The 17,515-nt window shown below is 43.6% G+C and overlaps 1 protein-coding gene across 4 annotated transcripts in view; it reads right to left on the bottom strand.

Annotated features, from left to right (window-relative positions):
• The window catches only part of GARRE1 (granule associated Rac and RHOG effector 1), an 81,971-nt gene that overhangs the window by 16,455 nt on the left and 48,001 nt on the right, over positions 1-17,515 (bottom strand). For all 4 annotated transcript variants that reach the window (XM_059151975.1, XM_059151976.1, XM_059151977.1 and 1 more), the window contains 6 exons: positions 10,130-10,336; positions 6,520-6,660; positions 6,206-6,301; positions 5,911-6,072; positions 4,875-5,033; positions 1,713-1,810 (listed from right to left, as the gene is read on the bottom strand). In XM_059151975.1, the coding sequence (XP_059007958.1) occupies positions 1,713-1,810; positions 4,875-5,033; positions 5,911-6,072; positions 6,206-6,301; positions 6,520-6,660; positions 10,130-10,336 (863 nt within the window). The remainder of the gene's footprint in view (positions 1-1,712; positions 1,811-4,874; positions 5,034-5,910; positions 6,073-6,205; positions 6,302-6,519; positions 6,661-10,129; positions 10,337-17,515) is intronic.

Genomic DNA, 17,515 nt, shown 5'->3' with positions numbered 1-17,515 from the left:
CTCTGCCTTTGGCTCAGGTCATGATCCCGGGGTCCTGGGATCGAGCCCCGCATTGGGGTCTCTGCTCAGTGGGGAGTCTGCTTCCTTCTCTCTCTCTGCCTGCCTCTCTGCCTACTTGTGGTCTCTGCCTGTCAAATAAATAAATAAAATCTTTAAACAAAAACAAAAAAACAAAACTCCAGTGTATGACCCAGATACCATCCTGGTCCATACAGGAACCAAGCTTGCCATCATGCTTTACTCCCTCTCTTTCTTCCTACCAGAATGTTTCAAAATTTTTCTATATGGTTAAATACTCATTCATGTCATCTTTTTTTTTTTTAATTTTTCAAAAGATTTTATTTATTTATTTGACACAGAGAGAGAGAGATCACAAGTAGGCAGAGAGGCAGGCAGAGATGGGGGTGGTGGGGGGAAGCAGGCTCCCCGCTGAGCAGAGAGCCCGATGCAGGACTTGATCCCAGGACCCTGAGACCATGACCTGAGCTGAAGGCAGAGGCTTAACCCTCTGAGCCACCCAGGCGCCCCTCATATCATAATCTTAATAACAGAAGTCTTCCAACACTTTCAACAGTTCAGTTTTTGCTATTTATTAATAAAGTTATGATGCTGTTCTGTTAGCTGGATCTATGCACATCACAAGGATAAATCCCCAGAGGCAGAACTGTAGAACTCCTGAGGTCAGATTTCTTATTTTAGGCTTCTGATACACTGAACTGCCCTCCAGAAAGGCCGTGTGATTTATCCACCTCCTGTGCCTGTTTTTGCACAGTCTGGCCAAAACCTTTATATTTTTATTTATTTTTTTAAAAAATTATTTATTATTCTAAAACAATTTAACAACATCTAGGCAAAATGACATCATATTGTTTCTTTACTCATCTTATCAGGTGAGGTTACACATTTTCTTCATCTATTTGTTGACAGCTGTGCTGTTTACGTTATTTTTTGGCTACCTATTCATGCACCTTGCCCATTTTCTTACTCCTTTGTAGGAGCTTCTGTTTTAATAAACTAAGAAGAGGGGCACCTGGGTGGCTCAGGGGGTTAAAGCCTCTGCTTTCGGCTCAGGTCATGATCACAGGGTCCTGGGATCGAGCCCCGAATCTCGATTTCTGCTCAGTGGGGAGCCTGCTTCCTCCTCTTTCTCTCTCTGCCTGCCTCTCTGACCACTCGTCATCTCTGTCTGTCAAATAAATAAATAAAATCTTTAAAAAATAAATAATAAAATGAACCAAGAAGAATACTTTATCTATTGTAAATTTATAAATGTAATTAAATAATAAAAAATAAAAATGGCTCAGTCTGTCCCCACACTTCTAATGGCACGAGCTCAAGATCATCAGGGTTGTTACTGGAACAAAGGAGGAGAAGGGATTCTATGTTCTATGCTCAGCTTTAGAGAAATACTGGTGACTTAAGGAAAATGAGGTACTCTGTTCAAAAGCTGTGGACCCGGTAATAAAGAGAAAATAATTTTGGTCATTATGAACCATGAGTACATATTACTTATATTATTGGTCAAAAAGACTATTTTTCAGACATCTTGACTTCCTTCTCATGGACCGATAACCACTCCCCGTGTACCCGCCCAAGTAGCAAGACCTGACATGCCACCTAACATGGGGCTTGTCCAAAACAAAACAATCTTTTCAAAGATGTGTACACTTCAATCAGAGCCTAGGCTTGTGTTAATAGAAGAGTCACGTTACCATGTGGACGGGACTTGAACCACAATTCTGGAGCCCTCTAAGCTGATCTGGGGGGCATATGCTTCTTTATTTTCAATCTGTGCTGTGTCAACTACCACCTAAGAAAGAGAAAGAAAAAAACAACAATCAGCTTTCCGAGAGGCAAACGGATCACAAACAAATCTAATACATGAACCTACTGATGTGAGTGACTCTGGCAAGGCGGTCATGCAGAGGCCACTCCAGAGCCTCAGGAAGACAAACACAAGTAATAAAGATGACTGAAGACAGTTATACTTCAATGAGCAGAAACCAAATTCTGGGTGTAGGATGTACTGAACTTTGTAAGGACTTTCAGTACTTTTTCCAAACCATAAATATGTTAATTAGGAATTATTTTGTTTCCTTTATTTTAGGTTTTTTTTTTCACTTTATGCACTTGAAAGAAGTAAAACCATCATTAAAAATCTAACCACAGCTTCAGAAAAGTCCATTTATAATGACTGAATACAAGCTAGAAGTGGATGAAGCTTTTTTAATGGATCATTTTATTCTCAGCCATCAATAAAAACAGAATTAGTTCAGAAAGGTAAAGATGAGGGGCACCTGGGTGGCTCAGTGGGTTAAAGCCTCTACCTTCGGCTCAGGTCATGATTCCAGGGTCCTGGGATTGAGCCCCGCATCGGGCTCTCTGCTCCAGGGAGCCTGCTTTCCCCTCTCTCCCTGCCTGCCTCTCTGCCTGCTTGTGATCTCTCTGTCAAATAAATAAATAAAATCTTTAAAAAAATAAAAAAATAAAAAGAAAGGTAAAGATTCTTCTTTCACTGATTTCTTCTGTTCTTTTCTTGCCCCCCCCTTTTTTTTTTAAAGAGAGAGAGAAAAAGAGAATGCATGAGCAGGGCGTAGGTAATGAGGGACAGAGAGAAACAGAGAAGCCCAAACAGGCTCCATACCCAGGATGGAGCCTAACGTGGGGCTGTATCTCACAACCCTGAGATCATGACTTGAGGCAAAATCAAGAGTCAGAGGCTCAACTGACCGAGCCAACCAGATACCCCAATGATTTCTTCTTATTTGGAATAGAGTCTTTAACATTACACAGATGATGTAGTAGCCTAGGTAGAGATTTTGACAAAATGATGAATATATTTTCAAATAACTAAAAGAATTTAAGAAAATAAGCATAAAGCACTTTAAAAATAAATCTTTTATGGGGCACCTGGCTGGCTTAGTCGGTGGAGCATCTAACTCTTGATCTCAGGGTCATGAGTTCAAGCCCCACATTGAGTATAGAGATTACTTAAAAATATATAAATAAATCTGCTATATTGCCAAAGTCATGCAAAGCTGCTTATTTTGATTCCAAATTCAGCCTCTAATGGAGCTGATTTCCACTGCTGCAAACAGAATTCCCAGAGCTGGTCTGCAATGTCCTTTGGAAAAGACTTCCTGTCCAAGTAATAGCCATTGTTAGACCAGGCAGGTGTTTCCTCTCTCCGCCCATCTGCAGAGCCATAATCTAAAGGTTCTTTGTCAGTCACACACAAAGGTGCCCTGGGAGCAAGGAGTAAGGAACTGGAAGAAGTTTCTGCTCTCGCAATAACATGGGAATTTTTTTTTTTTTTTTTAACCTACAGTGTTTTCCCAGAACAGTCTGTGTCCTTCTGCCTTACTTTACTCACTCCTTTTTGGAGAACTTATGCCATGGTTCAACTAGTTTCAGCTAAAATGACCTCTGGGAGTATGGATCAATTTCCTAGAGGCAGTAGGCTCTGACATACTTCAGCAGGGGGATCTCCTGCTTACTCCTTATTCCTTCTCTTAGGGGTTCCTGTAGTAAGAACTAGAACCTAAAGGAAGCATAAGTCACCTGGCCCTATCCAAGGCAGCGCACCCCTGAGCTAGGATACCTGAGCCCTCACCCACGTGAAACAAGAGGACAGCATCCTCCCCACGGCTCCATTCATGAATAAAGTAGGAATTAAAGTAAGAAACAGGGGCGCCTGGGTGGCTCAGTGGGTTGGGCCGCTGCCTTCGGCTCAGGTCATGATCTCAGAGTCCTGGGATCGAGTCCCGCATCGGGCTCTCTGCTCAGCGGGGAGCCTGCTTCCCTCTCTCTCTCTCTGCCAGCCTCTCTACCTACCTGTGATCTCTCTCTGTCAAATAAAATAAAATAAAATAAATCTTTAAAGTAAGAAACAGTTCCTTAAACTTTCTTGATCTTGAATTAGTCTGCTTTAACCTCTGACTAAAATGCTGTATCTTGGGGTGCCTCGGTGGCTCAGTGGGTTAAGCCTCTGCCTTTGGTTCAGGTCATGATCTCAAGGCCCTGGGATGAAGCTCTCGGCTCAGCTGGGAGCCTGCTTCCCCCTCTCTCTCTGCCTGCTTCTCTGCCTACTTGTGATCTCTATCTGTCAAATAAATAAATAAGTAAAATCTTTTAAAAAAATAATAAAATGCTGTATCTTTTCAAAAAGTAGCCATTTAATTCTAGAAAGTAGAATTAAGTATGTAAGGTTATATGGGTCTTAGATGCCAAACAAAAAGCTAGATGGTGATTTCAGATGTTGATTTCCTGATCCGGTCCAACTCTGGCAGAAGTTACCCTTCTCTCCAAAGGTGAAAGGACTAAACTTACTTCATAGCCAAGAAGGAGAGAAACAGAGCTGGGATACAAAGTGACTGGTCAGGGGACGACTTACACCATGGCGGTTTCTCAGAGGAGGTGGTATTTGAGCTGACATCAGGAAGCTAAAGAGTAAGTCACATAAAGACTAGAGAGGAGGAGTCTTGGGTAAAAGGAGCAGCCAAGTGCAAATGCCTGAGACAGGAAGAAGCCTGGCACATTTGAGACCCCACTGTCACTCCAGGGTAGGTGAGCCAGGTAAAGAGGCCCTCCCTGTCAGATCATTACGAATGTTGTTTTCTTTAAAATGAGGAAAACCTACAATATCATTTTGGAGCTAGGATCCTGGAAAATGCATACCATCAATCTATAAAAGGAATCAAAAGGGCTTTTTAATGCTGCTGTTCTTTTACCTTCTCCACGTGGTCTGTACCCTGCAGGACTGGTGAACTTTCAAAATGATTCAGTATTTACACACCTGTGCCCACACCACGTGCCCCATGCTGGACACACAGCTCCTGGCTCTCTCTCCCCTGCATCCCACACTGACCACTCACCAGTCCAGCCTGGCCAAAGAGCAGCTGCACGGCAGTCTTGCAGGCGCCCCGCCATGTGGACGGGCACACCTGGTTCAGTACTTCGGTCACAGGAAGCTCATCCCTGGGTGTGATTCCATTGTAGCAGCCCGCCTCCTTGATCAGCTGTAACATCGTATGCTACGGATTGAGAAGACAAGAGCTCACTGCCCAAGATAAAGCTGTGCAAGATTCTCAAATGTGTCGAAATGAATGGACAGGTACACAGCAGTCCTCCAGAAAAATGCACTTTGTTTCAGTGCACCCCCCATCACATCATTTTCATGTCTCAAGCAATTGTCATCAGATACCCTCAGAGAATATGGATACACGTGCATTAATATGTGCATGTGATTTCTATACTAGCACAAAATACAGCATCATATAGCCATTTGCTGATGCAAATTGGTGAGAAATTTGGAAATTCTGAATCCCTCTAAATAAGGAGACAAAATCATCTGGTAAAAATAAATACCAATGAAAACCTCAACTTTATTTTGGATGACCAAGTGGTCAGGTATGCAGGCTCTGGAAACAGACTGTATAACCTCAAATTCCAGTCTCCTCCTTTCTGGCTGTGTGAGCTCGGCCTTAGTTCCTCTAGCTGTTGAACAGAACAGAGCAGCGCCCACCTCAGGGTGAGCTTTAAACAAGACTGCGCACATGAACCCTTGGTGCCATGCCCAGCACACAGGATGGCCCACGAACAGTCATAGTCACTACAGTAGTATGACAAGACTTCTTATTTAATTTGCAGAAGTCCACTAAAACATTCAATCATAAACAGTATTTTATAATGTACTTTCAAAACACTTTATGTTAAACATTTAACCCAACTATGAATAAAACCCAGCAAATGTCTCATTAAGGTAAGTCACCACAGTCTGCTTTTAGACACCAATTTACTAATACCTTCTGCCTTGACTTCAGTTTTGTTTTTTAGTATCTATTTTTTAAAAGCCCCTGAAGAACTGTTTCCACGTTCACACCCAGTTGCTGAAACCCCATGGAAAGCTACCGTCTTAAGTTTCAGGTTGTCAGCAGCCGATTCGTTGAAGGAGACGCCCTTCAGGAAGTGTGATCCTATCTGCACGGGGACAGTGGGAAGCTCACACTGCATGGGCTGGGGGGGGGTCTGCCGCCGCCCTGTCTGCTGTGCCTCAGCCTCGCTGCAGCAGCCCTGTGAGAGGTTTGGAGAGAGGGGAGGAGAGGAGAGGTCACCCACGGCACACCAGCCCCAGATACCAGGCTCACTTGGGGTGGCAGGTCTGCCACCCCACAGCTCCCTAGAGCAACCAGAGAGGAAAACATACCTGTAAACTGGCTTCAATTGCCTTTGGATTCAGGTGGAAACCAGCTTTCATTGCATATTCACAGTGGCCTAAACTTTCCAGAGCTATTTTATAAGCCTGCAAAGAAATTGTTTTGTGAAGAATGAAGATTATACAGCAGATTATAAAATGACAACGTCCAGTGACAACAGAAATATAAAAGTTCTATAGTTAATTAAAAGGCTTCGGGCCAACTACCATCTTACTATTCTTTCCAATTGGCTCAACATCCCAACTTGAACTCCCTCCCCTGTTCCTGCCCTCGGATAACTACGTGCCAGTTGTAAAACACTGACCTGCAAAGCACTGTCGATCTTCACGTTCAGTTCTTTGAGCTGGTGCTCAGGAATCGGCGCGCTCTGAGAACAGAAGAGCTGCTGAACCTCGATGCCTGCCAGGCGGCCATCACAGCCTCTTTCCCTCAGTCTGGATGTCGCCTGCAACAAGAAACAGTGGCTGGTAGGTGACAGAGAATGTGAAAGGCATGAGCAATATTTAGAGAACAAGAAACAAAAAAATCAAACACAACTAAGTTACAGTGAGAAACTCTCTAAGCGTGAGAGGTACACCAGACATTCTGGATTGTCTGTATTACCAGGTGAGAAGCCAGAAATTTAGGAAGACAAAATCAAGCATCTTGAAGTGAGAGCAAAGCAGGGCACCTGGGTTGCTCAGTGGGCTAAGCCTCTACCTTCGGCTTGGGTCATGATCTGCCTGCCTCTCTGCCTACTTGTGATCTCTCTCTCTCTCTGTGTCAAATAAATAAATAAAATCTTAAAAAGAGAGAGAGAGAGAGCGCACCACTTGACTTAAGAAACCCTGGAAAGAAGACACACCCATCTGCTATTAATTTTGTTTTGTATGTCAAAATGTCACATTTTTTTATTTCTCTGCTTTAAAATACAGAGAGGCTAGAATATTGGCACTTGGATTTTCCAGAATAATAATAATAAAAAAGAACATGTAAGGTTAGGTGCTCCTCTACACCAAAGTAAAAAGTCATGCCAACACAGGACAGGGAAAAAAGGTACATTAGAATGTTAAAGGAAAAATAGTATTTTCAAATCTGCACCAAAAAATTAAAAACGTATTGTTTGGTCATTCAATGTCTATGAAGAGTACATAATCAAGACAGAGAAACAAGAAAACAAGAAAAAAAATGAATCAATGTCTTGCTGTGATGAAATGTAAGTTACCTATCCATGTGGGTCAGGACCAGAGAGTACAGAAAAAAATGTATTTAATTTCTTAGATGGGAGGAAGAATTCAGAATGAACTGTCCTTCAATTTTTCCATGTCCATTTTTGTTGCAACAATATATGTGTAACAAATGACATTTTTTAACAGCAATTTTTGTTCTTCTTTTGTTCTTCTGGTATAGGAGTTGTAATATTTACCAAAATTGCAGTAAGGTAATTAGCAGCTATAATGCTATAAAGTTCCCAAAGCTCCACAAATGACCCATGACTACCATTCCATCCAGTTCCTGAACCCTAAGAGTCCACAGTTTAAAACCATCTGATTTCCTTTCTAAGACTCTTTCACTCAACTATTTAACCCGCGAGGTTCTGTGTTGGGTGTCACTGGATAGGCAGTCAAGCCCACAGCCTGGTGCCTACCATCCTGGAGCTGATAGCCTCATGGGCCAAACTAAAACATGTAAGACATTTAAAATGGAGAAAAACCCCAGACACTGAGACATCAGCATTTCAGTTATGAGTTCACAGAGGAGGAGGCGGTCAGCAGAAGTGTGGGATGGATAAGCAGACATGTCAGCGAAGAAACCAGAATCCAGTGAGCAAGGGGGACAGTGGCCACAGATAAGGCTACTGAGCAAGGCAGGAACCAGACTGTGGGACGAGGCAGGTCAAGGTGAAGGGTCGATACTTTACCCTAAGGAAATAGCAACACCATCCATTTTTTTTTTAATACTTTTTTTAAAAAAGATTTTATTTATTTATTCGACAGACAGAGATCACAAGTAGGCAGAGAGGCAGGCTAAGAATGAGGAGGAAGCAGGCTCCCCACTGAGCAGAGAGCCCGATGTGGGGTTCGATCCCAGGACCCTGAGATCATGACCAGAGCCGAAGGCAGAGGCTTTAACCAACTGAGCCACCCAGGTGCCCCAACACCATCCACTTTTAAATAGAGAGTGATGAAGGATGATAAGACAGGGAGGAGAGAAGGAAGTTCATTTACTGCAGGTGTCATGGAAGAGTAGTGATTCCCTAAATGAGAGGAGTGACAGAAAGGGACAGATCTGGGATAAAACGTTGCAGGTGGGACCTTCAGGGCTTATGGATTAGATGCAGATATGATGCAAAGACAGGAAGGTAAGTCTCAAGTTTTTTGGCATGAAGGACCCAGTGTGGGATGGCAGCACTTGCTAGCATGGGGAAAATCTGGGGAGCACCAGAGGTGTGGGGAAAGCTAAGACTGAGCCATAAGGATACCTGAGGTAAGCAACAGCTGAACACAGGGGCCTGGAGTTCCTGTATTCCAGTGACCAGAAGTGGACTGGTCACATGTATTTGAGGGCCCCCAGCACACAGGCAGTTTTTTAAGTCCAAGGCTAGGACTTAAAAAGGGTTCCTCCTATAGGAGGAAGGGGGCCCAGAACTTAGCCTTGAGAAACTGACATTCATAAGTTGTGTTGAAGAGGGGAAGCTAGTGAACTAGACAGAGAGAATGACCCAGGAGGTTAATGCCGGGTTCAGGGATGCCACAGGAAAAGAGGGTCTCCAAGGGCCCATGTTGTCGTGAGGGTTGGATGGAGTCAGACGGTTCCCTGGATTTGGCCACACTGAAGGCCCCAGTGACCCTGAGAAGAGAATGCCTGTTCTTGTGCAGGAATGGAAGCCGGATTTCAGTGAACTTAATGATGCTATTTATATACAGTTTTGTACTGTGCAAAATAATTACTGATGTCCTCCACAGATACATGCATTCAGAGTAAAAATACATAAATATACACAGGACTCACAAACTCCTAATTCAAAAGAGGCTATCACTACAAAGGAAGGGATGTGAGTAAGACAGTAAAAAGGTACAAAGGGAATTCAGCTGCATTTGTAAATAATATTTTTTTTCTGTTAAAAATAACAGGCATGAAAGGGGCACCTGTTTGACTCGGTAGAGCACATGACTCTTAATCTCAGGGTTGTGAGGTCAAGCCCCACATTGGGCACGGAGCTTACTTAAAAATAAGTAAGTGAGTAAGTAAGTAAACAAAAGGCACGAAGCAGCAACTGGTAAAGAGTTAAGATTCACTAAAAGATTCACTAAAAGGAAGACAGAGGGTAAATGGGACATTTCCTAAATGCTTGAAGTGTTTCATAATAATCTTTTTTAGAACAACTCAAAGGTGTGGTGGACAATTCTTCCAAGAAGTTGGCTGTGAAAAGAGCAGAGAAACAGGGCAGGACATCTCTGGATACCAAAGAGTATTAAAGTGCCTACAAGAAATGCACTGTCACTGCCCACACCCCACCTGGCTGCCTGGCCAAGCACGGACCCTTGCAGCCAGCTCTGGCCCGTCTTTCCAGACTGAGGCTCCAGCCTTTTTTCCCTGGTCCCTCTTCCTTGAAGCTCTACTGCATTGCTCCTGGTTGGAGACAGGGCCTTTTCTCTGGGCTCCTGCACCCCGCACTCCTCCATCACAGCTCTTTCACCCTGTTTTTGTAGGCCTTTCCTCTGGGAGGCTAGGAGAGGAAGCCGTCACCCCGGTGCGTGGCCCACGCCCGGCACCGAGAGGCATTCACCATCAAATGAAGGAAAGAGGGAATGATAACATTCAAAACTAACACCTCTAAATGAAATACTGCTTTTAGGTACCAACTGGCAAAGGTTGTCTGAAGCCTCCTCTATTTGAACACAGGGCACCCATCTCCCCCAAGTCAGGGTTACCTCGGCAGCGCCCCGCCAGGAGCGCACAGCTTCCTCCAACTCGGGCGTGTGGCTCACGCCAGATAAGCCGCTGCCGCCACCGTTCTTCTTCTCTGGCACAACCACCTCGGCAAAGCAGGAATGAGCCACGGGCTGGACCTTCTGTAAGGCCTGGGTCAAAAACTGGAAATGGACCTGCACCACCGTCAAGAAACATCGCCCCAACACCTGTGAAAACAAGAGAGCCGGGGGGGTGGTTAGCGTGTCGGTCGCCACCGCCATCAGTGCAGCACCCTGTTAACCATCAGTGTGAGCAGGAGGTAACAGAACCCAGAAATGTGAAATCACAGCAAGTTCGACAGTCAGCCTGCTTCTGCACGATGTTTGTTCTCATGTCTGTCTGCACCTGGGTGCCTCATGTCTACAAGCCAAAATGTTGCAACCCAATAGCAAAGCCCAAGTTTCAAATGGGCCTTCCCAGTTCCCACTGCTCTCCCCCCACCCACACTTCTGTTCTCTACTCCCCTCAGGTGGACTCTGGCTCACCCTAACCCTAGTTGTCTTTGGGCTCCTAACGAACGAGAAGAACCCACAGTTCCAGTTATGTGTACACAGAATTCAGAAGGCACAATAAAAGCCATGCAAATGAAAATCTGAAAGGTCAGTTTGACCATAAGAATTCTATTAGAAATGAAATCCAAAGATACAAGTTATTTTGGTAACAGTGTTATTAACATAGCTGTATGTCATAATTCCAATCTTAGGAAACAAAGAAACAAAGTTGACAGTCTTCTAGGAGTCAACAAAACGTACTGGATGACTCTATTTGTCACAACAGTCGAAATTCACTCTCCTAATACCTATCAGCAGTTAGTTGGTTGATGGAGCTGTCCATTAGCAGATACTATACACAGGGGCGCCTGGGTGGTTCAGTCAGTTAAGCATCTGCCTTTGGCTCAGCTCATGATCCTGGGGTCCTGGGATGGAGCCCCACATCGGGAATCCTTGCTCAGTTGAGTCTGCTTCTCCCTCTCCCTCTGTTCCTCCCTGCTCTTGTGCTCTCTCTCGCTCAGGTAAATCAATAAAATCTTTTTTAAAAAATACTACATACATAATACTATGCTAATACATACTGTTAATATGTAACTATAATAATTTTTTTAAAAGATTTTTTTAATTATTTATTTATTTGACAGACAGAGATCACAAGTAGGCAGAGAGGCAGGCAGAGAGAGAGAGAGAGAGGAGGAAGCAGGCTCCCTGCTGAGCAGAGAGCCCGATGCGGGACTCGATCCCAGGACCCTGAGATCATGACCTGAGCTGAAGGCAGCGGCTTAACCCACTGAGCCACCCAGGCGCCCCATAACTATAATAATTTATATGCCAAAAAATACTATATACAATTAATATTTTAAGATACAAATGTGTAATGCCACTCTTGGCAATGGCCAAAACCATTCTCTGATTTTTTTTTTTTTTTTTAGATTTTATTTATTTATGTGACAGAGGGGAGAGAGAGAGAGAGAGAGAGACAGAGAGAGCATAAGCAAGGGGAGTGACAACAGAGGGAGAAGGAGAAGCAGACTTCCGCTAAGCAAAGAGAGTAAAAACTTGTCGCATGCAAAGCAACTTGAGCAGAGAACTTCCAGATTACTGACAAGTTCTCTTAAATTTTAGTTGTGTTGTCCATACTAAATTTGACAATAATAACAAAACTATCTTTTATCATGTTCCATAACATTTACCATATTTTCCATGGAGGTTCTATAATATTTCATTGGTTCATACAGTAGATTACTTAGTCAAGAAATTACTTTATTGAGTTTGCAATTTATTCAGTTGGTAGGAGCACAGCTTGCTGCTAGCACTTGGTGCACTGCCTTGGGGAGGTGGGAAAGGATGGGGAACTGTTTCCACAGCCTTTACAAGGAACTAAAATCTGATCCTAGTGCCCACGCTTTGGCCCAGCCCTGTCCCCTGAAGCACCTAAAAGTAAGACTTGAATTGGGCCTTCTCACCTCCCAGCACACATTTTAGATGCTGTCCTTTTCCATCGCCACTGGTCAGAGCTCTGCTTCCTGGAGAAAGTCAGGCAAGTTTCAGTGGTAACATTTGTTCACTCTGATTCTCCCCTGTGGAAGTCACCAGGGCCAGACTAAAACAAATAAACTCACACAAATCTCACACCAAACCATCAGCCCTCTATGGAGAACAATTAGAGGCTGAACTCCCACCCAAACCTCCTGGGTTTCCACTCATACCTGCCTCAAAGCTCCTTCCCATGACTGATCTACGCCGGCTGGAGCAGGGTAAGGGACACAGAGGAAGCATCCTAGCAACCCAGAGTCACATGACAGAAACAGACTGAACAGCATATATTTCGTATTGTATGTAGCAGCAGCTGGCCTTCAGGGAACACTTCATGTGTACATCATCTATGTACCATACCTACCAAGGAGCACCTCATTTCATCCTCAGAACAACGGTATGAAGTCAGTCCCATTTTACAGACAGTAAGACCGAGGCACAGAAAGGTTATGAAACTTTTTAAAGGAACACAAACTGGTTGTAACAGAGTGGTCACTTGGTTCAAGTGTCTATGCTCTTGGCCCCTGTGCCCCACTGCCTCCAACAGGCTAGACACGGCTGGATACAGCTGTGGGCTGGCAGCACCGAGACCAGGCACATGATACACTCAACCTTAACTGACCTAGGCCGGAATGAGGGTATCCTGAAGCCCCACGCAGCGCAAACACGGGAGGAGTGGAGTGGACTCCTCAGACACAAACTCTTCCTCCTCTTCCTTCCTCAGCCTCTTGGCAGGCTCTGGGGAGGTGGGAAGAGGAGGAAGTGGAAACACCAGGTACCATGTGCTGTGGGGTCACGTTCTTACAGCTTCTGACAAATACAATCAAGACATTCATTTGTTCAACACGTATGTAGTGTACAAATACTGGGTATGTACAAAGCACAACAAAAGGCCAAAGGACACTACAAAAGAGATAGTGAGCAAGTCCTTTTCCTCATGAGGGTTTCTTTCTTTCTGTCTTTGTGTTTTTTTAAAAAGATTTTTATTTATTTATTTATTTATTTATTTATTTAAGGGAGAGGGAGTGAAGTACACTCCCCGCTGAGTGCGGAGTTGGACGCAGGACTCCATGCAGGACTCGATCTCCGGACCCTGAGATCATGACCTGAGCTGAAATCAAGAGTTGGAGGCTCAATCACACTTTCTTTTCTTTTTTCTTTTCTTTCTTTTTTTTTTTTTTTTTAAGATTTTATTTATTTATTTACTTGTCAGAGAGAGAGAGAGCAGAAGCAGGCAGAGTGGTAGGCAGAGGCAGAGAGAGAAGCAGGCTCCCCGCCGAGCAAGGAGCTCGATGCGGGACTTGATCCCAGGACCCTGGGACCATGACCCGAGCTGAAGGCAGTGACTGAACCAACTGAGCCACCCAGACATCCCTCAATCACACTTTCTAATGGTGGGGAACAAACTGCTAAGTCAACATTGTATGTCGGGGGCTGCTGGAGAAGGAAAACAAAGGGGCGATGCGGAAAGGAAAAAGCTCTCTGAGGGAAGGACTAAGGGAACAGGAAACTACTTTTCCCCCTTCTAAAAGGGAAAATTCTGGGAAAAGCCTGATGGCAGGAAAGGGCTGGGGTGCGTTTCTTGTGGGAGAAGGAGGATGTTGCTGCAGGGATAAGGGGGTAAAGATGCAGAGCAGTTTAAAAGGCAGACATTTGATATGTTGTCTCCACCATTTTTACATGTTTGACCTTGGATGAGTCATTTAATTTAAATTTCTTCCCTGTAAACAAGGAATGATGAGAACCAGAGCTCAGCAATCTCTCCCCTGCCCCTTCTCCCCACCCTTCCCCAGGATAGATGCAGCATCAGTCCCAGTTACAGCTGCAACAAAATATCTGTGTTGTGAACAAGTCACTAAAAGCTAATCAAATAGAGCTCTGCTCTAAAGGCTTACAGTAAGAGATGCATAAACACTGTGTTCTCTTGAGAGAGGACACAGCTCAACCTCCAGCCTGCCTCTACCCATCTCCTGTCACAGTCCAGGTTTCCTCCTGTAACAGATCCCACCGGCCTCCATCAGACCTGGGCCAGTCCTTGGGGCTTCCTGACGAACCTGGAAGGAAATACAGACTCTAATGCTGTGAATTCGAAAGCATGCGACCTCAGGGCCGTGGCCAGGTATTTTGTCCTTTGCATGGAGACCACTGCCTGGACTGTGGGATTGGGGAAATGGGTGAGTGGGGAGGTCAGAGACACTGGAGTTTAAAACGTCAGCAAACAGACACCTGCAGCTCTAACAGCAGCTTCCGTGTATTGAGTGCTTAACCCATACCAAGCACTTTACTTGCAAGGAAGCAACTCTGTGGGTAAGAGAAATGTACCCATTTTACAGATGATAACACTGAAGCTTCAAGAAAGAAGCCTGTTCCAATGCCATGTAGGTGATAAGAGGTGGAGCAGAGACCTGATGCCAGATATGTTCAACTCCAAAAGCTGTATTCCTAACCACCAAGCCACTGTCTCCCTAGGATATGATCCAGGATGCAGCCACAATAGTGGTGGCTCCTAAGAAGAGGGGAAGAGCCCTGTGCAGGAGCCCTGACTTCTCCCACATGGTGTCAGGACCCGGGATGGGAACGGAGACTGAGAGGCATGGCTCTGTCTTCTCTGGCTGTAGAAAAGGCACTGTGACAAAAGTTTCAAGCAGGACAGCCTGTGGCACTCCTAAATGGCATGAATCTCAAAAGCTAATGATTCCACAGCAGAGAGCAGCTGCTAAGACTGGCTGGAAGCAGCAATTTGAAACAGGGAGAGGGTGCAAGGGGCTTGGGAGAAAGAGCAGCTTCTCCCGCCTACTGAGGAATTCCAAGTCCAAAAACATCTGTTCAGTCTTTCAGCACACAGTCTCATTTAAGAATTATGAATAAAGCAAGTGGAGTTAATTGACATTTGCATTTTTATTTATTTATTTATTTATTTATTTATTTTTTAAAGATTTTATTTATTTATTTGACAGAGAGAGATCACAAGTAGGCAGAGAGGCAGGCAGAGAGAGAGGAGGAAGCAGGCACCCTGCTGAGCAGAGAGCCCGATGTGGGACTCGATCCCAGGACTCTGAGATCATGACCCGAGCTGAAGGCAGCGGCTTAACCCACTGAGCCACCCAGGCGCCCCGACATTTGCATTTTTAAAAGATTAATCTAGGGGTGCCTGGCTGGCTCTGTCAGAGAAGCATGAGACTCTAGATCTCAGGGTCATGAATTTGAGCCCCAGGTTGGGCACAGAGATTACTTAAATAAATAAAACATAAAAAAAAAAAAAAAAGATTAATCTATCCAAAGCATCCCAAGTTGATGGAATTTTAGGCCAATTTCAGACTTCTGCATTAAAAGAAACCTTTCAATGTGACTTAAATTCCCCATAAAGGTCCAATTCCTGAATAGAGACCATCAGTGACCTTGACCCTCTTGCTTCTCAATGTCCATGGAGCATTCTGGATATAATCAGCCTTTAAGGATCTACCAAAAGGAAATCTTGTTTTCTGGAACTCCCTGATGGCGGCAGGAAAGGGTAGGAGTTCACGTTCCCATAACCACGTCCACATATCACATCTGCTGCTAAGGGTGTTGTGTTGATGGACAGAATCAGAAAACCTTTTCTTTTTGGTGTTGTTTACATTTTACTAATTAAAACAGATTTTAGTTTAAGGTAACACTAATTTTGAATCCCAAAAGACCATGCTTTCTACGCCCCCACTGATGCTGAGGATCAATGGAACTCTACCTTCCTAGACATATTTCAAAATTTGGTTTTAGTTATGGCTGTTCAAGGCCAAGCAAGGCCTGACTCAGCCCTGAACACATGCCTGTGTTGGGATGATGGAATACCCAAATCTACTCCATCTCCCAACATGCCTTGTGATTTTCACATTAAAACACACAGTGTCTTATCCAGTTCATTTCCTACTCAACCTCACTTAACAATCTGTCTCTCTCACATCCCCGGAGTGAAGAACAAATAAAACTGTCACAAACACTCCCCTGTCAAACATTTCCAGGAAATCTAACATTTATTTCTGATCAGTTTAAAAGTCTAGAGTAAATGAAATGGAGTCGATCTGGATTGGCCGTTTTTATTAGAAATTCCAAAGTCATTCAATCATTTCTTTCTCTGCAATATTTACTTTTACCTTAAACACAACAGTTGGTTCCAAGTATCCTCAACCTTGCTCCTTTGTTCATATGATAATTCCAGAGTTATTACATAATGATCTAACCAATAGAGCAGAATGTGATATAGAGAACTAAATGCGTCTCCAGAGAAATAGAGAATGCAGCGGACCATGGCCAGGCTATGGAAAGTGCTCTGCAAAGATTAGATTACAGTATAAAAATGTAAAAAACAAACACTGAAACTATGTATAGTCTGACCTAAAACCAATTACAGTTGAGTGTTAAAATATTTAAAAATTTTAAAACAGGCAATTAACAAAACAACAAAGATCTCTTTGCAGTCAATACTAACCTAGAGCAAGCTGCCATGCTACGTATAGGAGAAAACAAAGAAAGGGAAGAAAAGCTAATGTGTGCCCAAGAGTGGCCGAACCAACACCAAATGCTAATTATTCACACAAGATTATATATATTCTGCTTCTGGACATGCTGCCCTTGCCTGCTGGTGAAAATATCAACAGAGACAGTTTCAGAACTCCTACTTCATGGGCTGAGCACTCTGGTGCACAAAATCTTTTACAATAGTAATACATAATCACTGCAAACAAATTAGGGGGGAAAAATCAGTTAAATAAAAATCTACTAAATATCACTAAATAGATATAACCACTGATTACGTGTTTCCTCTACAGCCTACATTTATACCTATAGATGGATTTTTTTTTTGCAAAAACGAGATTATATTTATATACTCTCTTTTATAGCCTGCTTTCCAAAAGAAAATATATCAACAATTTAATACGATGCCAACACACATAGGAAGTTTTGTATTTTAGCTACATAGCTATAATTTTTTTTTTTAAGATTTTATTTATTTATTTGAGAGAGAGAGAGAGAGAAAGAGAAAGCATGAGAAGGGGGAGGGTCAGAGGGAGAAGCAGACTCCCTGCTAAGCAAGGAGTCTGATGCAGGACTCAGTCCTGGGACTCTAGGATCATGACCTGAGCCGAAGGCAGTTGCTTAACCAACTGTACACTGCTATATCCAGGCACCGTACATTGCTATAAATCTTAACATAACTAATAAGGATAATTATAAAATGTCACTCAGGACATGAAAACATGAAAGGCTACTCAAGGTAACTAAGTCCACATTAATTATGGTAAACAAAAGGACTGCTCTTCCAGTAATTTTTCCCATTGAAAA

This window comes from Mustela lutreola, chromosome 16 (genome assembly GCF_030435805.1).
Source record: "Mustela lutreola isolate mMusLut2 chromosome 16, mMusLut2.pri, whole genome shotgun sequence".
Lineage (NCBI taxonomy): Eukaryota > Metazoa > Chordata > Mammalia > Carnivora > Mustelidae > Mustela > Mustela lutreola.
The sequence above is the reverse complement of the archived record's forward strand: the minus strand, read 5'-3'. Positions and strand labels throughout refer to the sequence as shown.